Source organism: Copadichromis virginalis, linkage group LG4, assembly GCF_057382275.1.
Source record: "Copadichromis virginalis isolate Kocher_CV1m ecotype Utaka linkage group LG4, C_Virginalis_male_GT1.1, whole genome shotgun sequence".
Lineage (NCBI taxonomy): Eukaryota > Metazoa > Chordata > Actinopteri > Cichliformes > Cichlidae > Copadichromis > Copadichromis virginalis.
The window spans coordinates 33,985,708-34,010,027 of NC_140621.1; the positions used below are offsets into that span (position 1 = coordinate 33,985,708).

The 24,320-nt window shown below is 44.1% G+C and overlaps 1 protein-coding gene across 13 annotated transcripts in view; it reads left to right on the forward strand.

The window, feature by feature from the left end:
* LOC146711973 (RNA binding protein fox-1 homolog 3-like) overlaps positions 1-24,320 on the forward strand; it is a 435,195-nt gene that overhangs the window by 320,911 nt on the left and 89,964 nt on the right. The window contains exon 1 of one of the 13 annotated variants that reach the window (XM_085455044.1): positions 14,423-14,810. The exons of the other annotated variants lie outside the window; for them this stretch is intronic. Coding sequence (XP_085311170.1) covers positions 14,685-14,810 — 126 coding nt within the window. The 5' untranslated portion in view covers positions 14,423-14,684. Of the gene's footprint in view, positions 1-14,422; positions 14,811-24,320 lie in introns of those variants that run through there. 13 annotated transcript variants of the gene reach the window in all.

Sequence of the window (24,320 nt, forward strand, 5' to 3'; positions counted from 1 at the left end):
CTCAAGGGACAAGTTCCACGTAGTTTTGTTTTTGTCAGCAATTCCCATTAAAAGAGCAAAAGACCACCACAAACCGATGCGACTAACAAGTATCCAAAGCTCATTCCTTTGTACCCCAGAACTCCTTCGTTGTCCTAAAACCATTAAAAATACATCAGTGAGCAACAGTGCTGCGTGTGGGTGGCGTGTTCCTTCATTAACACCAACACACACCATGTACGTTATTTATACAAACCCCTCTTGATGCCCCAAATATACCAAACGTAGATCAAACCGCCACAGAAAATAGTCCCTGCCTGAAAAAGCAATTCACATGTGCTTGAAAGATGTCTTTTAAAAATGTCTTAACACCCGAGGAAGGAGACTCTGTGTGGATAAGATGTGACACCGCCTTGACTCTACAGCTGAAATCTGCAGAGCGACGGTGGCGTCTGGCCCTAAAGAGCCAATCAGCAGCCGAACCGGGAAGCATAATGTAGACACGAGAGCACAGCCAAGGTTTACAACAGTTTCAACTGCGTGGTGGCAGGTTTATCAACTCATTATGTTAATTAAGATGTAGTTATGTATATTTCATGAGGTGAATTAGCCTCACCTTTGTTCTGTGCTGTAGTGGAAGGAGTCAGAGATGATAAAAGCGCAGCCACGCTGGGCCGAAATGAAACTGTAATGTGAACTTTTGCACATGGAAACGCCATTTCCAGCCCTTTGTTTTTTTAGTTTGTGTGCTTTCTGTCACAAGCGTTTGCTCCTCATTCATTTAGATAAGGGCTCGGTCTTGTTAGCCCAAAATAAGTGCCTGCAGGCCAAGTTGGCTGCAGAGTGGCAAGACTTGCTTGTAGAAGGACTTTGCTTAATGTATTAGGAATATTGCTTTTTGGCCTTTTTAGTGGAATTAGTTAATTGCAGGAAAATAAAAATGCTTACAATCTTATTCTCCCAGCTTTAAATGACAAACTATCCCTTGAAGCTAATTGTATGATGATATTCAGATTAAATCACTCTGAGTGGTCAGTGAGACTAGAGAAGTGCTATGTAAACGCCGCTTCCTTCCATTTCATTAAGACTGTTGGATTGGTATTTCTGATGGATTCAAATCTAACCAACATGTTAAACATTTGGTGGCGGGTCCAGAGGAAACTCTCATTTCTAACAGTCGGCGCTAATCAACGAGGGGACAGTTTCTTCTTTAGCATTACCACGTTTTCCTTTATTTTGTTCAGCTTTGTTTTTTATGCCGTAATGTTATTTATGATTGTCCGTTTTGGGCGCCTGGCGTTTTTATTTTGCCGTTTAAGCATATGAATGAGCAAACAGATGGACGCAGAGGCGGAGAAAGTGCAATATTTCCTGGATGTACAACATAGTACATATCGGTGTAAAATGGGATTTATAAGCACCTCGAATCTATACTTATGGATTGTGCTTGAGTAAATTGTTGTTCACCACTGAAACGGCATCACTCGAGAATACGAGCGAGTGTTGAGAGATGTAAAATTAGGGTGTAAAACAGGTATTTCTGCAACCGCTTCCAGGTTAATTCATTCTTCCTGTGTGGTTGTTTTTTCTTTATTAGATTTTTAAATGCTACAGCTTATTTGCCTTTGAGTTGAGATTCTCCTCGCATGTTGGGCGGTCACAGACAGAGAAAGCCCCCCCCCTTTCCTCAAATCTTACGTACAAAAGAAGATTGCCTCAGCTTCCTTTTATCAACACTTTTGTTTACTTGGGATGTGCCAAATGCGGGATTTAGTGTCACATTTGTCTGAGTGTCTGGCACTTTCACTGAGCTCGTACTTCAGCTGCTCTTATTATCAGCCATTTTGAAGCTGTTACTCATTTTGCCAGTCATTTAGTTATTTCTGAGGCATTGTCGTTTTCATGTCGAGGTACAGTCTGACTGCTCGGAGCTTTGATCATATTTTGTACAAACAGATTTAGGAAACAAAGCAGAAGCGCTGAAGGTTTCTTTGGAGCCTTTGCTGTTTGTAAATATTAAATGAGGGAAGAAACATTATTGCATTTAACTAAAGCAGACCTTAAAGGGAAACGAGGCCAAAGAAAGAAGAAAAAAGCAAACCCCGTCATCGCCGTTTTGGAGCTTTTTGAAATCGCGCTCCTGTAAACTGTTGGCAAACTCTTTTGATTAAGTGAAAAGTGATCAGCCTGGGTGGCGTTTTAAGCTCTCGTAACTTGGACGAGGAAAAGAATTTGAAAGAGAAACTTAAATAATGAACATTAAAGACAAAAATCTTTGAAAAGAACGAGCCCCTGAGCTGAAACTGAGAGCTATCAGTATATCCGGGCCCACCTCCGGATAATGTGTGGCAGTTTAGAAATGATCCGGTATGGCTGATGCATCAGCTCAGCCTCCCCATTGTCTTCCACCCTCAAAGACTCCCTTCTTCCCTCCTCCACTCCCCATAATGCAATGCAGCTTTTGTTCACTCATTCTTTTAACCGTTTCTTTGGCTGCGAGTTGTCACGGCGGGACAAATTAAGGAAGCGGTAATAGGGTTATGTCAAGTAGACGGAGGTGCCGGCTCTGTGCGGATGCCTCCCTCCCTCTGTCTCCATGAAAGGTTACTGCACTCGCTGGGTTTTGTCTCCCCCGCTGTAATGAGAAAGGCAACAGACAAGCCTCTATCAGTCCTGCAACACCTACTGACAGATAGCATTTGGAGAGTGGAGAAAAAGAAGCATTAGGGAAAGAGCGAACAAGCGTCACAGGAAGTAATACAGCAACACGAGCGTGAACGATGGCAAAGGACACGCTTGACCGGGAAAAACAATCCCTCTCTCCGAGGGTGCTGCACTTCAACATTTACCTATATGATACCTTCATGTTTGTAATTTTCTTTCCTCCAGAGATGCGCCTTGCAGAGTTTGACACTTTAACATTTCCCATCGAACCATCAATATTATGGCCTCAACAGGGGCGGCATTAAAGCCAGACATCTTTTGAAATATTGAGCAGCGATCGCAGCATTTTGGTTCGGTATCATAGCGCATTCATGACTCCCACTCTGAGATATTACACTCACATTTCTTCCACCTCCTTTGGGCAAACCCTTTCTCTTCCAGCCGCCATCGTTCCAGGGCAGATGTCCGTGGAAAATCTGTATCAGCGTGCGAGTCCCCGTAGCTACGTTTTGATGGCGGTGGAATGGGAAGGGGGGGGGGAATGCTGCCCGCGATGTGGTCAGAGGGCAGGGTTGGATCACGGGTAGCGACAGCAGATGCTCCGGGCGCCTCGTTCTACACAGAAGGGTTTTATAACCGCGCAGGTACCTACACGCCGAATACATCCACAGCCGGAGACGCTCCCACGGAGATACAAGCGCTGAGGGAAACACATTGGGACTGGGGCAGAGTAACACACCCACGCAAACTTTATATTTAGAGCGTCTATTTAAGTAGCACTTCTAAAAACACAGGCTCTTACCAAACGCTGGTAGGGGAAAAAAAAGACTACATAAAACATTCAAGAGTCTGACATTTGGTTCAAATGGTGTTTGAGATGGCAATTCAAAGGAGGGCACTGATTTAACCCCTTTGTTTAAAGCGTCCACCTGGAAAAAAAATTTATAAATCCCCAAATTTAGTCAAATCTCTGAGCTCGATAGATAAGAGCGCGTCTCCTTATCTGGTCCAGTGGTAAAGCAGATATTCACGATTAACTTTAGCCCACTGGAAAGTATAATAGGCTAGTAAGAAATAAAAACACACTTATTAATTTCTATAAACATCTGAAGATGGAACAATTTCAGTTTGGAGAACCACTTGGTGCACGCGAAAGCCAGCCTGCACAACAATCAGCTCTAGAAACTGTAAAGTGGAGCTCTACCAAATTTGATGCAACACAATTGAACAAACAAATCCACTTTAGTGATTGTAGTAGTACTCGGTGGCCCCTTCAGTGATTGTGCTCTGCCTTGCAACACTAAAAAAAGAAAGCCTGTGGTTGCACTTTTGAAGCCGATAGGACCTGGAGCCAGAACAGGAGCCTTCAGGGAGAAACCACTGTGATGTCCATAGCCTCCAGGCACCTTTAGACTTGGACATTGACAGTATTGGGTGAAAAGAAATCATTAAGCTTACAGGAGACTAAAAGTCTAGAAATGGAGCTGTGGAGAAAGCCTCAATGGACCCTTAAATTAGCCACTAAATTTAAGACGTTCATACACAAATGCTTCCCAGAAGGGTTGAAACCTGCTTCCTTTGTTTGGTTCTTGATTAACTTGTTGATTAATTTTCATGTAACTGATCAATCTTTTAAAAACCGTCATATTCCTCGTTTGTCTCGAGCATCGGTCCAAAACACAAAAATATTAAAGCTCGAGAAGTCTTAATGAATCGATATGTCAGTTGTCACTTCAAACGCATTTATCCTCATTAGTTACATTAAAAATTTAAACATGTATGAGGAAAGGCAAGTGGCGTTATCCTTTCGAAATAAACAGCGGAGTGATTTATTGCTCAGATTGGGAAAAACACGAACGCCATCAGCTTGAGTTCGATGATCAAAGCCATCTCCGCGGCGATCGCGTTCGATGGTTTTTAAATGGTCTGAGGTTAGGGACAGGTGCGTCGATAAATGAGGTAGCTGCACCAATAATGTTTTAAAATCCAACACATTTCGGGCATTTTAGACGTTTCCAGTTACACACACGCACGTTCACACATTTCCTGACACCTTCTGTGGTTTCTTACGCTCCATTCTAATATGATATGTGTGCGCAGGAGGCCGCTTTGGCCCAGTGCGTCTGACAGTATTGATGTACCATTTCTCACCCGCCGCTGCTAAATATGAGAGCATGGTAGTTGCAGTGTGAACCCCTGACCCCTCTGGGAGACACACCGGCATTCACAGTTGTGCGAAATAGGTCTCTGGTTCCCCGAATGCCTGTTTAGAGTAATGGTCAAAGGTATGCCTGCAGGAAGGGAACATTACTGGGCATGACCAATCTGCTCCCAAATGGAATACACTTTATGTCACTGCACCAATCTATGTAATTGACTTTGCGTTGGGGCTGAAGCCATTATGGTTAAGGGTGCTTCTTTTTCCTTTTTTCTTTTTAACAGAATGTCAGTGGAATCTGAAATGCACTCGGATGGCAGATTCTGAGAAAGATTGCTCTGGACGGATTTGAATTTTGGAACATTTTGGCCACGAATGTGTTCGACGGGGACCGTGCACTGTCTCATGTTTTCACACACAGTCCTCAGACTGCAAAGCGCTGCTGCCAGGGAGTATTCACTCGGTCTGTGGGACTGCGGTTAGGCCGCGGACAACAGGTGAATGCAATTAACAAGGCGGCGGAAGAGAGGAGCAGCAGTGCTCTGAACCCCGAGGACTGGATTTGAGAGCGTTCCTCTGACTAACTTAGCAGTGGCGTGATTACAGTATCGTGGTGCTGTGTAGCCTCGCATGTCTGCGTTACAAAAATGAAGTGAATTATCCAAAATGAAGTTTTATGGCAGAGCTCACTTCAACAAACACACACGATGGTGTGGATAGTTTAAGTAGCCCCAGTGAAATTATATATTGGTATATTCAATAACACTGCAATATGAAATTGTACCTGGCATGTTATAGAAATCTTGAAATAACAAAATATATAAAAACAAATGCACGTTTAAGAACATTAGTACTATTTTGCCGATCCTGTAAAACTGACGTGCGCTGAGCCCATAAGTATCAAAAGGTTCGTCTCGATAATTAAATACTTCACAAGCAGACATATTTCATATTTATAAATCCTGTGAATCAAGCATGTGTCTGTGTTTTGGGTAGTGCTCTTTTATGTGCACACATTTTTAACAGATGTATTCAAATGAAAACACCTTGCTCTGTTAAATCCCAGCTAATATAGGATTCAAAGAGCTCTCTGAATCTTATATTAGCTGGTCTAACAAAGGGAAGCGTACCTCTGTGTCATCTTGTGGTTTACCATATATATCGTTTAACACCAGCTGTTCTGGGGTTTATAAATAAGGACAAAGGGACACGTCATTAGAAAGGTTATTAAAATGATCACAGCTAATAACCCTTCAATGGTCACGTGCTCTGTGAGCCACCAGGTCCTCATCTAGCTCCAAGTGTTTGCCTACAGTTTAATTAATCGTTACAGGCTCGTCCTCGTCGACAGCTAAGCTAACCTGAAGCTAATAAAACATTGTGATGCTTTCATGTTTCTGTTATATACCGGTAAGTCCTCCAGTTAAATTTGGCATCGATTTCAAAGTTCTGTTAATCACATGTAACATATCTGCTTGGCTCAGTTTATGAAGTGGAGCTGCTGGGATCATATTCTGGCTGCAGTGGCGGCCACACTATTTTTTGTTTGTGATCATCACGTATATACAGCATGTAGGGACTTAGGGCTGTGCGATATGATCAAAATCTCATATCATAAGACATTTATCGTCCCGACAACGATATGTATCAGAAAAATGTTACATTTTCTGTAAATTCTGTGAATCTCGGGCAGCTCTGTGAAGTGTTTTCAGCTGGGCGCCGTGTACCTGGACTCGAGTGTTACATAAGTTAGAATTTTCTTTGTGAGTATTTATTACAGGGCGTGTTCTAAGGTTTATTTTTTAGCACCCGATGGCTCTTTTTAGCTTCTCGTCCGTAAACACTCTGCATACTATTTCACGTAATTATGTTTATTTTGAAAAATCTCAACAGGATCTTCAGCTTTATTTTGAAAGGTTTATGTGGAAAATAAACAAGCGGACGGCGGGGCCACGCGATGGTTTTACCGTCGTTGTTGCTAACGACAACACTTAAAAACAGTCGGTTGTCCGCCCGTAGTGTGATTATATTACATTTAAGAGAGAGAGAGAACTTTGAAAACGCTGAAAAAATATTTCCGTAAACAAACGATAGCGTGATATCGTCACCCGATATATATCGTTATATCCAACAGCCCTATAGAGACCTATGCATATGTATGCATGTTTGTTTATTATTAATGTGTGGAGTTTGTCCCAGATGTGAAGCACAGTAACCGTGTGTCTGAAAAAGTGCTATTTGAATAAAATTATAATGACTCTTTCCCCTGGAAATCTAGAAACTGAAGCCCTAATAGTTTCTAACAGTGTGATATATTTGATATATACACGTCATGTAGGCAGGTGGAAAGCTTCTCAGCTTTTCTCCAGAGCATTTTTATTCCTGGTGAAGGATGTTTTGGGACGTAACTGAGGGTTCAAGGATGGAGGATGATAGATTTTGTTCAGATTGTAAAGCCCAAGAAACAGTCTTGTAATTTTAAACAGTGTACATATACAAACATTCCCCTCTGTTTCTGTTGCGTTCGTTTCCTTTCTCATTTAACAAAGTGTCTGAATTCGTATATCTGCTGGTTGAGACATTAGTTTCTCCATGTACTTCCATGTAGTCACAAGCTTACATGCTCCGTGTTATATCATCCCCAAGAGCAACTCTTGCCGCCTCTGAATTTTTCATCATTGATCTGATGTGATTTCCATGCTTGGCCATCCCTCTGCCCTGTCAGCTCTCTCTCTATCGCAGCCTCGCTCGGCCTAGAGGGCTAACAGGGCGTGAGCCATCGCCCCCGTTTATTGTCTCCCACCATGGCTCGACCAAACCTTTCCCCATCTTCCACCCATACCACCTAGCAGTATCACGCACACGCGCTCCTCGATGTCTTTTAGCTGCAAGCGCACCAGACTTTTAGGTGAGAGGGTGGTAAAACGGTCAATGTATTGATGCTGACTGTCCGCTGCCATAAAGCTCAATCAACCCTCTCCTTCCCTGCCTTGTCAAAGCAGCCGGAGCAGCAGCGGCTCGGTGTGTATGTGTGTTATTGGTGTAGACAGCGTGGCGTGGACGGTTGATATATGACAGTGGAGGAGGCAGAGTCGGTACCCCTCGGCTTTTGCTCTGCCTTCCCCAGTAGAAGCTTTCAAAATGCTCTAATATCTGGCCAGAGCTCAGTGAGCGATGGCCAGAGCCAACCTGCTGATCTTAGCACTGGGTGCATTAGTTTGCCATAAAGAAGCAGTGATTGTAAGACGCGGCAGGCGAAAACATATGAGGATGAATGACACCATATAAAAGCCAAGCTCTGTTTCAAAATCCATTAGAGAGGCAAGTGCCTCAGCTCCAAATGCAGCAAAAGCCAGGGCCCCACATCCTACCCCGGCATCCGATTGAAGCGCAGGTCGTAGCTCGTTCCTCCAGTTCCTCCCTTAACTGTCCGTTTAATCAAATTTTTAATCAATGTGTTAGTACCTGACAGCTCTGAGGGAAGAAATGGCATACTTCACTCGGTGCAGAATATCGGCATCCAAAGATAGGTGGGAGACGAATGCAGCTCATTTGGTGCTAAGAGTGAGCTTTTTTGGGTCTGTGTGTACAGGCTTCACTTTCTTCTCGATTTAATGTGTGCAGACATGTGTAATTGTGTGCGTGTTTTTCTTTGCTTCCGTGAAAGTTCCAGCCTCCCCGTGGCACTGCCTCCTAATTACTCAGATCTGCGCTCAAAGTGAAGAAATAATGAACGAGAGCTTTAATTATGCCTCCAGACAAAGGATCCCTGATGCCTCCGCAACACCGCTGGCACACTGAGATGGGTGAGGGCAGGTTAAACAGAAACCCTTTCCTCTCGGTGCAGAAAGCTGGTCAGCCTTGAATGCAGACCGAGGCTGCAACTTGACGTGATGCTGTAAAGTGCAGATATGGGAGCGGAGGAATTAAAAAAAAAAAAAAAAAAAAAAAAAAAAGACGAGCTACATACGTTTGTTATCTCTAACAGATATGACACAACCTTTAATTAGTGGGGATCCCTGAAGCTCTGGGCCTGAGATATAATCAGCGGACCTTTAGCAAGAGCACAACCCTCCCCTCTCTGGGTACCCTCGAGGCAGGCTGATCGAGGCGTCCTCATGCCCCCTCTTCTACAGCGGGGTTGGCTGGCACTCTGGAGATGCCAGATAATGAGGAAGCCTGTCAGAGGGGCACTTCAGCGGTGCCCCTCCAAAGGCCTCACTGCTTCTTAACAAAATCCACCAGCACCAAACACTGCTGCTTTGTTTTCCTCAGAGTGCGCCTCCAGAGGTCTTGGCTGCGTGTCCGGCAGGGTGGAGCGCCCCCCCGGAGAATGTGACACATCCCTGTATTTATTTTCATACGCATTTAGAATGACTGGATCGCTGAATAATATTGCATAATGCTCACGCTGACATGTTTGTGTTTTGTTCAGACTCTGGTGGTCGTCCTGATGGGGGAGCTGTGTCCATAGTGAAGTGCAGGGTGCAGTAGCAAAGTACATCTATTCAGCTGCTCTGCAGTCTAGAGATACTTGGCAAATGGTGCATTTGAGAGCAGACACACACCCACAGCTTTATATGCATAACCAACATTTCAGCTAAAAATATATAAAATATTCAGTTACTAAGAAATGAGAAAAAAAGATGAATTGTTCGGAACGGTGCCTTTTTTAATTGAACTGATTTCTTTTTTTTTTGGTTGTGATGTTTCAGTGAAAATTACCTGCAAAATATAAAATTGTTTTCTTTGCATATTAGGATTGCATTAGGAAAATATTTTATATGTGGCGATGCACGGCTATATATATATATATATATATATATAAAAAGGCTGTAAAACATTTGGCCCAAAAATCTGCAAAGTGTGACAATTTCAGACAAGTCATTAATTAACATTCACTGGTATTCCTGTGATAGCGGTGCCAGCGTTGCTACACTGCAGGCTCTTTAAAGCCAAGTTGTTTGGATCATAAAGAAGTAAAATGCTGTTGTTGTTTAGCTCTGTGCACATGCAGCGACAGTCGACCGAGTTAATGTAGGAAAACAGAAATTTGAAAAATCGACACGTCGAAATTCCACATATTTTTCCTAAAACATCTCAGCCTGTTCATCGTGTTTTTTTGTTCTTTTTTTAAATGAATGCATCATTAAATTTGAATGTTTTCAGTACTACTTGTACTTTTACACAGTAAAAAGTATTAGGTAAAACTCCTTACCTAATACTATCGGCCTGCTTTCTATCATTACACATTCTATCTGTCGGTGTATCTATCACGCTCGAGTGATGATAGCTTTAGTAATTAAGATCCCGGATTCATTCATGAATGAACGATTGAACGAGTTTACTTTTTCTTCATGATCTAATCATGATTAAGTGATGGTTTCAGCCAAACCCTGAATTGGAAGAGTCATTACACACCAACGATTTATACGTTACAGTGACTCGACAAATATACAATTACTTCCTGCTTTATAAAATATGTTTGAATATAAATTAAAAATGCAAAGTCAAGTGTAAAGTTGCAGATATCTTTGAATACCTTAATGCAGTATTTTATACTTATTGATACTGGTCAGCGAAGTATGTGTCTTCCCCCACTGTCAGAGTGATGGAGTTAAGGGAAATAAACAGTCATCTCTTATGATGATTAGTGTGAGTGTGCTCTATTGATCAGTGGTCATACGATAAACAGCGGCGAACTGGAGTGCGCCGCCAATCGTTTGGGCCCCATTAGTCGCCGCTTGTATGCCTTTGATTATTGCTGAGTGTGCTCCCAGTGCACGTGATGGCTTTTTACTGCAAGAACTGCTGCTTTCAACCTTTCTTGGAGGAGCACATTAACGTAGCGCCGGCACAAAAGACAAACACGGGCTCATATACAAAGACAGAGGAGATGCTTTTGAAGGAGATTGAACACACATTTTAAAGCTCGCATTGCCCGAAACGAGCCCAGAGCGGAGACTCGACAGAAATGTGCACACACCTGCAAAATCCCGCGCGCCTGCTGACTTAATGACAATCAAACACAAGTCCGGACTCAGAGGGTAAATCGTGGTCTTTAACAGGACGGTAACAGAGGCGGGCAAAGACGTGACAGAGGCGACGGTGACAGTGATGATGATGGTGATTGTGGTAATAATCATTACGCTGATTATTACGGGCCTGCCACAGCAATGTGGTGATTGCACTTGAAGGAAGAAATGGAGGAAGACAAAGGGTGATGGTGACAAAACTGATCGTGATGATTAAGATCACTTTTTTTTTTCTTTTTGTGATCAACTATGAGCCGTTCGCTGCAGTTGTTGATCTTTCTTTAATTGGCAGAGCAGCAGTGTGTGGAGTTAACTGAGGCTATCTCTGCTGTTTGAGGGCTTTGATTTCACATGACATAAAGAAAAGGCACCGTTGAGAACATTCCAGAAACTCCCTTTGAAGGGAGTGATCTGGCAGTGCTCATTTGAATTATTAACTGGGTGAGACAGACAGATACAGAAAAAAGAAAGACAAAAAAAAAAGGAGCCAAAAAGCAAGAGATGGAAAACGCATAGAGGAGGGACGGAGAGATGGATCCCCATCTGTAGCAGGCGATGCCAAACTGTTAATCCTAAAGCACGCCCAGATATCAGCGAGGACTGGTCTTTGCATCAAACAGTCAGGCCAATTATACAGACAAAGCGTGTATATTGGTAATGAAGATGACTACCAATAAAGGTGAGTGCTTATTTCATTTAATGATTTTTCTATTATTTCGTTTTTCTCTTTGAAGTTAGCGAAATACACGACCGAATATGTAATTACAGGTCAACTATCCCCCTGTGGCTGCTTGGAATTATTTAATCTGCAGAGGGAGTGTCCCAGAGAGAGTTAATTCTCCTCTGCCGCCGTGTTGTGTCTCCCACAGCAGGACCCAATTATTACTGTCATTACGGCCACAACGCCAAACCTAGAAGGTGACACATCAGGTAATGTACGTGCAGAAAAATGGGAATAGCAGAACTTTGTAGATCTACATATGCATTGTGTAGATCAGAGCATTAAGCAAGCAGAGCTGCTTCTTAGCATGAAATGGGCATGAACAAAAATACATGCTGATTATAACGATACAACTCAATAACTGGGTGAAACTTTAGTAGAAAGAGGCACACATGTTATAGCTAGGTCTGCTCCAGACTCACTAATTTGTCTGTTGAGAAAAAAATCTAAAATTTGTTCCTTTATTTATTTATTGGACAAAATAAAGGAACATTTACTCAGATAATGGTAAGCAGTCTTATTGTTTTAAAAATAATAATATAAAAATAGCCGTCTATTGTTGCGTAGGGTTTGTGAAATTGCTGTGGAGGGTTCTGGGTTGATAATGCGTTGTTGTATGTTGGTATTATATTCACAGTTCTTTTGGTCATGTTGGGTTTTCTCTACCTTCGTGTTGGTCGAGTGAAGCAGTGACACCACGGGTGCAGCGGGTAGCTGTTTCAATGACCACCCCCCATGTTGACCCTGAAAAAAATCTAGACAATTCTTATACATATATCTACTGATTGAATCGCCTTCTATGATTTCCATTTTCAAGTCTTCGTCCGTACAATGACGTGTTTTAGCGTTCGCTCGGACAGTTTGCATTAACTTTTTAAAAGTTCTTTGAAAGTTCAAAACGCTGCTGTTACTTTGCTCTAGCCTGTCTCGTTAACTGGTAACCTTTACTGTTCGGACCGACTCTGCCGCGATGAAGACGAGGCAGGAAGAGAAAGTGCCACAATGCTACATGAACTGGACCTTTATTTCCTTTCTTATAGGGCACCCAACACGCTACACAACAATCAGATAACTGTTACACTGAAACTCAGGCATCTCTAAACACTTTGCAGCTGATTACAATCACTTAATCACCTCTATTAGCATGCACTTCACAATGCTGCAGCAAAGTGCTGGTAATGTTACATCTTACACCCTCAGTCACTCACTTTCTGCTACACCGGACCTGCGCTACACACAAATGATCCACAAGGCCACCTTCTTTGAAAGCAAAGCTTTGGCCGGTACTTCTAAATGAAGAGAATCACTGCACCTCAGATTCAGCTTCTCATTAGTCAACCACGAGCACAGAACGTTCTGTCTTGTGGATAAACGAATGCTCGACTCATAGAATTAGAGTCGGATCAATTGATGCTTCGAATCATTGATTTTCAGCATTGACAGCCTTAAGCCTGATCCGTGCTCGTCACCTTTTTCCAATACAGTTCCGGGCCTTCACATGAAGGCAGCATCCCTCATGTTATCCATGTCTAAGGAACTCCTATTGTCTTCTGTTGAAAATCCAAAGCTATGAGCATAACAGTCGATCTCAACAAGAACCCAAAAGACAAAAATCAAGTAAAGAGTTTAATAGTTTAATGTCAGTCTGGATCATACTACATCCATGCCTTAAATTTCTCCAGAGGTTCATGAATATTTGGAATAAGGTTAAGCTGAATTAGCTAAGTTAAGTTATTCGTGATTGATCCTTGTAGGGAAATTGCATTAAACCCATTCTCGGTATTGGGATTAAGAACCAGCATCAGTTCTAGGCATGTGCACTGGTCAAAGCCCCTTTGGAGAATCTAACCTTGCATGTTATTAATGGCAGGAATAACTTACATTCACAGAGAGAACATTATTAGACAAATTTCTAAATATATCAAATGTTTTGGATGACGTTCTCGAGAGTAAACACATCTGGCCAAACCCAGTCGATGACCCGAGTTCTGCCTTTCTCTGCTGAAACATCAAGGGTCTGAATCCAGGGCTGCGTTGGATAACATTCAAGCTGGATTTCTTGCTTTTCCCCCCTCTGACTTCGATCTCTATACCCAACTGGTGCCCGTGATGTAATGAATACATCTTGTGCATTCTCTTTGTCTGCTTCTTTTAAAGCAGTATCAAAGAGAATTAATCAGAAAAATACATTAAAAGGAAGCTCGAAGTTGTTTTTCTTGTACAGTTTAGCGTGCTCTACAGTACATGCTTGGCTGAATGCATGTTTACAGCTGAGTAGATGAAGAGGGATGTCACGACTGGGCCTAATCACAGCCTGTTTTTGTGTAAATGCACTTTCCCCTGGCTTTACGGATAGATCTGCTATACGTGCCGTGCGGTTTATGTCCTTGAGCGCGCGCGCACGCACAGGCGGAGGAGAGGGAGGTGCTGCCCGACCACCGAGGGGGGTGTGTGTTTATGTGTGCTTTTGCGGGATGGGGGGGCCGCAATTAAAAGGCAGCATGCAGTGTCCCACGAGGTGCTAATGCCCAGGATCAGCTGTTCTAATGTCATTCACATCCCCTCTGCTATTCAGCCAGCCCGTTTGATGTATGAATCCACCAGGGACTTCATCAGTACCCCCCCTCCCCCCCTTTCATTCTACCAGCACCTCTTTCATACCCCCACCCTAACCTACCCAACCCCCTGTCGGCTCTTCAACCCCTCCTCCTCCTCCCGAGCTTGCACAGAACCTCCCCTTCTGTGTCTGAATGCTTATGTTGGCTTTTATCGCACACAAAGTAAACAGAGTCGCGCCAGGGATAGTGAGCGAGAGAAAAGGGGAGAGAGAGAGATCGGCAGAGACCGAGAGAGAGAGAGAGAGCGAGCGTGAGAGAGAGAGAGTGCAATAGTGATAAACGTGGAACATGCACATTGTCTGCGCACCGCTCGCCTCCCTGCTACATCTTCAATAGCGACACAAAAGCCAGCAAAAGGGAAATTTAAAAGGCAAGAGGAGGCAGAGGAAGGGAACTGATCCGAGGAGGGAGAGAGAGAGAGAGAGTGAGTAAGTGAGTGGGAGCGAGCGAGCCAGAGAAAGAGAGAGAGAGAAGAAGGAGAGAGTAGAGCAAAAGGATCTCCCTGCTAAATGCGCAAAGCGTCCCGTCACCCCACGCTGAGCTCCATGGCCAACTCCGGCTGCCTCCTGCTCTCCGGCTCTGGGATGCTACCTCACTCGCTCCAGTGTCCCCCTGCCTTCCTCTACCTGCCCGAGGTAAGACTGAACGATGCTCGCTTTGTCGACCCTCGCTCTCTCTCCTCTCCCTCGCTCTGCATCCCTTTTCGTCTCTCCGTGCGCTCCTCGGCAGCACGTGACGGCATCGCGCTCGCTTTGTGCTGTTACTCAGAGTACTTTCACCCGCCTAACCCTTGACCCTCAGCCTGCCTTTGAGGAGTAGAAAGAGGGGGGCAGGAGGCGGAGGTGGAGCGGGGATCACCTCCTTTAATTCTACCCTCTGAACCGTCCCGCTCTTCATCGCCTCCCGTCTTCCTCTTCTCTCTCCAGTGCCTCCCTTTTTTTGAGTGAAATTAAAGCAGTGAATTAGCGATCGCTGTGACGTGGGAGCACGCAGCGTTTGTGTACAACAGTCGCTTCATGACTCATTGTGCTTGGAAATGTTTTCTCGGTCAGTCTGTTGTGCTCTGTCACTTCTGTGCTGCAAAGATGAGGCAATTTTACAGTTAGTTGTGTTTTTAAATGGGAAAATTCCTTTTAAAAAATTGCTTCTTTATCTCAGATTTTTTTTATGCAAGTAGATGCCAACTTTTTCTGTAGCTGACTGCAAAAAACACTCCTCGTTTATCTACATGTGGTAGTTGTGCATGTGTTACCCAGTCTGATCCCTGCCTGTGTTTGCTAAAATCACATGAATCTTCAAGACACGAATTTAAATTTTAACCCTGAATTTAGGAAGTTAAAGCTTCGAGGGCTTTGAGGAGTAACGAACAAAGCAGTGATGACACGAGATCGCTCCTATTTGAATTATTATTACAATGTGTGCAGTTTATTTTTGTTATGAGCTTCAAAAAGAAAAAGTCCACATTTCTTGGTCATCTCCTTTTTTGGACTATCCTTGCCGTATAATCCTTTGATTTCATGTGGTTACGGGCAACAGAAAATCTCTATTTGTTTAAAACACACATTAAGGTTTAAACTAAAACTGCTCTCACCGTGAGATTTGTTTAAATTTAACAAAGCAAGCGCCTCGTTCTTCACCCCTTAATTTTTCTCATAGTGGCAACACTTTGAATAATTATATCTCTCAGCAAATTAACATTGATTTTTTCCTTTTTGTGCGTGTGCGCGAGTGTGTTTGCCATCCTCCTTTGGAAATTGATTCTGTCACTGATCCCCTTGTTTTGTGAAACCTGAAGACTGCAATCTTCTGAAGGGAGGTGAAAAAATCAACAACAAGGTGACTCTTAAGAGCCCGTGCGCCTGTCTATCTGCTGAATAATTCACATGTTTTAATTCAGCGAGTTGGGGGCGGGAGCGCTGTTAGTGGTGGGATGATGGGTGCGTGGGGGGGGGGTTGGTGTCGAGCGTCCAATTCTGTTTTTACTACCGGCACCATGTGTTGCTGTAAACAGAGTGTGTTACTGCAGTGATTGAGGGGAAATAACGGCGCTGGAAAATCCTGCTTTCAATCTCCCGTTTTGAGCCGTATTCCTCCCACTTTCTCCCCAACGCCATCACGGTAATGGCCCTCACCACCTCCCACCCATCTGTCCAGAGTGGGCACACCCCACCAGCCGGGCTGTGATTGGGAGGGAGGGAGGGGGAGTAGTGGGGGGTGCAGGGCATGTGGACAGCCAGGTGTCATCAGCACACGCAAACTGTGGAGGAAGCCAAAGCCGCCTCCAAAAACTCGAATAATGGTTGAATGTTCGTTATCGCTTATTGCAAATTTGAGGGGACAAAAACGCTTTGAAGACCACAACCTTAAATGTCTTGATTCGACACGTGGATCCTTCTGAGCGCCTTTCCACAAGCGAGCACGATGTAACGCGAGCGAGTTTAGGTGCATCTACCTTCCACTACATCCTGTTACCTCCAAATCCTCGGGACGAGCCTCTGGAGCGCGTGTGTGCGCGCGTGTGTTTTGGTCCACAGTGGATTCCTTTAAAGTCCAAGTCAGAGCTGAAATTGAAACTTCCTGTGTGCTATTTTCATGAAACATCCCCCCTTTTGTTTCAAATCCCTTTAATGTATCAGCAGCTTTTGTTCCTTTTTTCTTTTCTGTTTATTTCTTTTTTTCCTCCTTCTTTGCGGTAAATCCTCGCCCTGCAGCGCTGTGAGACGAAGCAACCCTCTGAGTCACACTGTGGCCAGCGTCTCTCCCCCACATCACCCATCCTTCGTAGCATGCCGCCTGTGTTCCCCCGCCTTTCCCCTCTCCTCCTCCTCCCCCCGCCGCCGACACTCTCCCGCTTCCTCCCGTTCGCCACAGTGCAGAGCTGCAGCATCGGCTCGTGTAAGATGACAGCCAGCGAACAGAAGGGGAATAGATTGAGGTGATAGCCTCTGCCTCACAGTTTGTTTGCATTTCAAATAAGACACTGTATTAAGTTGGGCTCCGAACAGCTTTGCTTATTATGTGTGAACATGGTGCTGCATGATATCACAGGAAGACAGGAGTTTATTACATAAAAGATTAGCAAAGCATACCTTGCCTTTATTTGTGTGCAGCAGTGTTTGGGTGTGTGTTCTCAGGCAGCTTGCTTTGATGCTCTTTGTAGTCGGCTGCGGTGCATATAAATCCCGGCTAAATGTTTGTTTTCATTAACACAAGGAGAGACTCCCTGCGGTGTGGTGGGAGAACTGTGGGCTTCTGATTACACACGCGCGCGCACAAAAAGTGGCAGTATCACACCACCGCTGAAGGGCCTTTCCTCCTCCGCGACACGGGGAGAGTTTCTCCGCCACACGGGGTGCCGGCTTCATCCTTCCGCAGGATGATGTCACTTTTCCTCTACCCTCAATTTGTATTGTAGGGGCTCGTTTCGTGAGTTATGGCGCTGGATATTGAAGGAGTTATGAATTACAGTGTGGTGAGACTTTTATGGGATGCAGTGCTCACCGCTGTAGGCCCGTATTAAAGTATAAATATATTTATGGTACAAGCTGAAGCTAACGGGGGTAGCTCAGGTTTGCTGGTGGTAGTTAGTAGCTGTCTTCAGAGTCATAAAAACATGGCATCTCATGGATTTTCTATTTACCAGGCGCTGGGTGGGCATATGGCGACGCTCGTAAATGTAGCTCTATTATCTAAGGGAAGCTCGGCGTCACTTATGTCTAAAGAGGAAAAAAGCAGCCGTTCTTATTGTCTTGATGTCACATCTCTCTCCAGTCTTTGCCTCAGACTTATCTCGAGATCTCCCGTGTTCTAAAAATGTCTTCCTTTGATTTGTAATTGGATTTTCTATCGTGGCATTCCACTCTGCCGGTGTCTATTGTTATTGTTGCATCTATTGATTTCTTTTTTGTGGCTTCTTCGGGCCGGGTGTTTTGAATTTCCCCCTTAACTGTACACGGCTTTGGTATCGCTCTAAACGGTTAGGTCACCTCGAAGAGGCGATCCTTTCATGTCGGTGGATCCTGCGAGGAATTGCCCGGGCTCTCTGGTTTCAGCGGCCTCCTCCTCCTCCTCCTCTCCTCTTCCTACTCACGCTGATCTCTTTTTACGCCTGCACTGGTACCGACTCTCTCCTTGCTCTCTCACACACACACTCACACACTGATAAATCTGGTTAAAGGCGAGGAATGCAGAGAGGAGAGTAGTGGGAATACTCGTGACACACTTCCCCCCTCAGTTCGGGCCTTGATGCTGCCTCCCAAAGCGCCACTATTCAGGGGGACTTTAGATATCAAAGGATTCAGGTTGGTGGTCTCTCGGGGACGGGCTAATGCGCACCGTGCAGAGACGGCTCCTTCCTGGGGGATAATTATTGTAGGCCAAGCTGTACTATTGACAGCTGTAAATGGAGATGCTGTCTGTAACTGGGGAGGACTAATAGGTTTTTGTCTCTACGTGGGCTCTCGTTAGGCCCGTGTGGGCACATTGGAGACGAGTCTGAGAAGTGAGTCAAGGCCAATGGGACTCGGCGGGCCTGCCACCTCCCCCACGACATCTTGGGGGGAAAAGGGGTTAAAACACAACAGCCGTGGCTCTTAATGGCAACGAATCATATTATTTGTCCTTAATATTCCTTATTATTAATCTAGCTTTTTGTTTGTGTTTTCCCCTTTGCTCCCATAACCCCACTGAAAATGGCCCCCGGACTAATTTGTTGAAAGATGTCCACCTTCAGAATCGCTGTGACCCAACTCCTCTCGTGTAAAAGCCTAGAAAGATGGACGAACGCGTTGTCGGTTTTAATCTTTTAGGAAAACCGTTAACAAGAAGAAAAGCACAAAAAACACCTGCAAGCCAAACCCAGATGTTGTGATTAGGGATCTGCTTTCACCGGCTATCTGATTCTCATTTGTTGTGTTTCTATAGATAAACTGTGTATTTGAAATATTCCATTATATCACAAGGCGACGCCAGCTTTGTTGTTTTTCAGTCAGTTTTAGCTGAGCACAATTCACTCAGATTCAATCAGGCACAAATCAAAAAAACTTTAAACCCAATTTCATGGGCTCTAGAATATACCTCTCAATATGTTCAGTGTTTTGGTGTGAAATCATTCAGAGTCTTTCTCTCGCCGCTGTTCAGCTGTTTTGTCCCTTAAACAGCTGATTCATAGCAGCATAACAAAGGCGGAGGGACTGATTGAAATGTTTTCTCACTTTTCTCTGCCCCGGAGGAGAATTGTAAATCACAGCTCAGTCGTTTATTTTGAAATTACATTTGGTGTGTGAGCGAGTGCTGCCTTGTTCTTCACAGAGACTTCACAATCAGGGTGTGTGTGTGTGTGTGTGTGTGTGTGTGTGTGTGTGTGTGTGTGCTTTTCTTAAGGCTACCCACCGTCTTACTCCACTAGACCTTTGTAAATGGAACAAAATTAAATTTGTTCCCTGTATAGAAGAATGGCACAAACAGTGCAATAGGTTTACTCACCAACAAAGACTTCTCCACTGGGAGTCTGACTGTATTTTTAATGCGAACGTACATATTTGAGCTGACATATCTCTATTTATTTGCCTCCCCGTGAGGAACTGTTGTCATCTGTAGGTGGATGGTGCAGGGCTCTGCGTGCGCGGGGCCGTGCAGCGCATCGATAAATGTGTATTTACATTTTGCCAATAATGCTAAATATCTCCCAGTCATTAATGGTGAGCGTTAGCTTGGAGTGCTCTGGACCTGTAGTGTCAGTAAATTAGCATTCACGGCGCCGCTCATGCTAATATACTCAACTTCTGGAAAACAAAGCTGCAGTCGCAAATGTCCTCACCTCGCAATAATTAGCCGTCGCTTTTTTTCTTTCCTTTTTTTTTTTAGACGGAGGCAAATATCTAATGAAGCTTTTAATTAACATCTGTGCTAAACATTTACTGCTGTGCATTGCACAGAAATGAGGAAATATGACACCACAGGTGGTGTTTTCTGTGCTACCTGCTAATGCAACGTGAAAAACTCACCGCCCTTTGGATGTTGTCTAAACTCTGAGATTTTCTCTTGATTCTTGTTACCGTAGAAAGACACAGAGGTTAGAATAAAGGCTGCCGGTTGCTCTGCTGCTCTACTGCAGTATTTCCCACCCAGGCCACTTAATACAGCGCAGGAATCTCAGCCTCTCGGTTCTCCCGAGTGCTCCTTCAGGCCAAAGCGAGCCTGAGCAGGTGGAGGAGACGCCGAGAGGGAGAAAGACAAGACGCACAACACGACGCCTCCCTGTCTTTACACTGCAGGAGCTCTAACTACATCACTCTCTCTCACACACACCAGCTCATACAGTCAGAGCAGCATGAAGACAGGGGGATAACCTCGCAGTAGAAACTGTTTGCAGCCTCTTTTTTTATCCCTGAGAATAAAACCTGACCTGAGGTTTTTCTATTTCTACAAATGGCACGCTAAAATGCTTAAGCAGCCAGACCAGCTTGAGTCCAATTATTTCTTTACTGCAGTATCTTAGCCAGCTGTGATTATTATGTTTATAATGTGGTGTCACTCTCACACTGTCCTTCAAGCATTCTCCTCGCGGCGGGATCCTCTCAAATGAGACGTATTACCCTGTGTGCTGAGTTAACAGAGTGGCCGTACGAGTGAGAGCGGAAAGAAGAAAAAAAAAGCCATCACAAGTCATTAAAAGCACTGCACCTTTTTATCACCAGCAGCTTAATGGCAGTGGTGAACAGCAAAGCATTATTACAGTTCTCCTTGTGCTCCTGCAAGCGTGTTTTCGCCACTGCCAGAAGGCACGCCGACAAATAGATCTCCAGACAAACGCTCAAATTTTGTTTTTCAAAAGGTCATTATCCGTCTTCGTCGGAGCAGCGAGCACGATGCACGGGAGCCAAGTTTGGGGAAATGATTCCTCACGTCAGGAAGAAGTTTCTCTCCCCTCGCCGCCTCCTCCCGGTCTCAGCGTTTCATTTTTAAAGGATGCACTCGTGCTGCTGTTTTTGACTACTAAGAGGCACCCTGGGTCACCCGCTAAAGAAGATCAATATTTGAACTATGCTGTTGTGGGTCAGCATGTACGCGTGTATAAAATTAAATGGGCCTTGAAATTGATTTCAAGTTCTCCTTGAAAAAGTCTACAGGTATTCTGAAACGAAACCAAGATGCCGCAGAGGGGAGCTGACCTCCGCTCAGGCAGGCTGGTAATTGTTTTTGTTTCCCCAAATTAAATGAGCCCTTTTATTATCATTATTATTATTATTATTATTTCTGGGATGCAGAGCTGGACATCTGAAATTGCCAGTTATGGCACGCTGGTTTTTAGAGACCTGAAGTCATATAAAGTAATGGCCGGGGTTCCTCCACCGGCTACTCCTTTTTACCACTGCGATACGAACGACTGTGGGATGGACTTTAAAATAAAAAATGGGACCTTTTGCTTTAGTTAATCTCAGCTCTGCACTGCGTGAGCAGTAGGAGAGAAGAAAACGTTGTTTTGCCTCTTTCCTCGCAGGCAGCCAAACAGGTATCTCGCTGATTACTCTGTTTCTGCTTTGGGTAATCGGTAAGAAAGGAGAGAAGCTCATGTAATTTACCTCAAATCAGAGCCGCCCTCCCTCCTCCTCCTCTTCCTCCTCCTCGCTTTTCCTCTCCTTAGATGGAGAGTCTAAATATCACTGCTTTTTCTCGCAGCACTTTGTTAGTGGAGCACGCCTCTGTGTTTTTCTAAAATCATCTATCAAGGTGAGATCTGTGGGAAAGAGCAGCGCCTCGGGCTTCCTCTCCATGTGCTTATGAGGTTTTATTAGGTCCCACAGGACCACTGCTTTGGTGTGTGTTAAAAACAAATGGAACTTACAAATTACAGATTACAGCCTTCACGGGCGCGCGCGCGTCCACCTTGCAGCGTGTGTTTGCGAGCGGGCGGTGTTTTTGTGCAGAGACTGAGGCGAGCGCGGCCACTTTAATGAAGGAATGTTCTCGTGTGTGTTTGTGGCACAAGCAGCGCAAAAGCGTCTATGTCGGCCGCTGCTGCCGGGCGGGTGCTGCATTAGCGGTGATGGCGAGGGTCGGTGTCAGGTTGACTGTGTTTTGGCCTGATGGGTCAGTTCAACTAAATTACACTGAGCAAAATGTCGTTTTTTTCCATCTCTCTTACTTTTAGTGATATTTTGCCGTCTCTGTAAACGCAACAGCAGAAATCCTGGGTTTTCCAAGGAGACGTGTCACAGTGTTAATGTGTTTGAAGCTCGTGCACTGGACATTATATACGTTAGAGGCGGGTGAAGCTCTGTTTTGCTGGATTTGGTAGAATTAAAGCGCGCGTAAATGGCGGCATCGGTGCGTACCTGCATCGTTTTACATAAAGCAGCCACGATACCTATGGAGGTAAAACTTAGAAGGGGGTCGACAGTGTTTGTGTAATTACTTTCACCGCCTGAAGGGATCGTTTTACGCTGCAGATTTAACACATCGCAGAACAATAGCTGACAAATTTAATGTTTGTCTCCGATATCCGTCCCCGCCGGCTAGAAATGGAAACCACCTGGGCTTCAGTGTTAAAGACTCGAGGCTGACGTGCACGTGTGGGCCTATCGCAGCTACATCAGGATCAGTGCGTGTGTTGTCTGTATAACATTTTGTTGCTTAGTTGGATGTAATGCAGATACTTTAGAAGCGGTGCTACGAGGCTCTGGAAATAACAGCAGTTTCCTTCTTTTGTTTGTAAGAAAGCAAATATAAATCAGTACCATTCAGACACGATGAGTCTGGTTAACTTTTAATTACTAGCTGATAAGTTTGCACATATAGTCACATTTGGTAGTTTGGACTTACAGACAACCTTCATTCAGGCATGAAGCAATTAGCTGATCAGCTGTTATTTTGATTTGGCTTTTTTTGTTCCAAGTTTGAACTCCAAATAATACTTTATGACGTCATTGAAACGCACGTGTCACAAAAAGGCATTTTCTGATATGTTTTCCACATTTCTTCTTCTTATTTCCCCGTCCCATCGTTTTGAAGCCTGCTCGTCATCGCAGCCGACCAGTATATTGATTTTTAGTTTTTCCACACTCTAATATTTGTTACCAGCTTTGGCACCAGAAATCTAGACTCAGTGGATCGGTGGGCTCCATTAAAGACCTTTGCTTTGTATGCCAACTGTGCACTTCGACCTCTCCGTCTAATTCCTCTGGCCAGTAATTCACATTCGCCGCAGACCATATTAAGCAAAAATATTTTCAAACTACATAAAAGAAAATTTTTCAAACATGGGATTTTTATTAAAACAGCTTCTTTTTTTTAAATGTCTCTGTCCAACTTTTGAGAAATTTCTTTGCAAGTCAATAAAAGGAAGGTGAATATTATCTTTTTCCTGCTGCTGCATAGGGAACAATTACTAATGGAACCAATTTATACAAAAGACATGAAAGAAAAATGTGGACAGCAGACTCATTGTATTAACCAGATTCTTTTGGCAAAGACTGATTGCTTATAACATTTATAATCTTTCTTTTTTCAGTATTTTGAGCAGCTCAAGTAAAAGTAGATCCTGTATTATTGCGTTACAGGAGAAGTCATCAGCATCGCTAGACCCCTTTTAGCGGGGCACGTCCCCCAGTATCGATCGCCTGTGCTGCTGTGTAAAGGACGAGGGGGTTTTTTGGTCTAGGAATGACAAAGCAGCACGGCTAACCTCAGGTCCGTGCACGGCAGCGAGCGTGTTGACACCTGTGAAACACGCATCCAGACTAACTTAATGATGAAATGAAAACGATGTTAAACCCAAGTAGAGCAGGGCGATATGGCCAAAAATATTTATCACGATATATAGTTGAAAATTTGCGATAACGATATAACCGACGATATAATTGATGCGAGACAAAATACAACTCCACAACATTACTAGCGCAAAAAGACAACCTTCCATTTATTTTCACTTAAACAAGAAGCTGGTTTTTATGTACATTAAAGCTTTATAAAAATGTAACAGTGCAAATGCAAATTCCTTGCTGAAAGTTTAACCAAAAGGCATTTCCAGTAGAAATGGGCTGACATATCCTGAGCATAACCATGTATAATATCCACTGAAGTTAAAAAGAGGTGCTTTGCAACATTAAACTGCAGTGTGCAGTACGCATTTTTCGGACCATAAG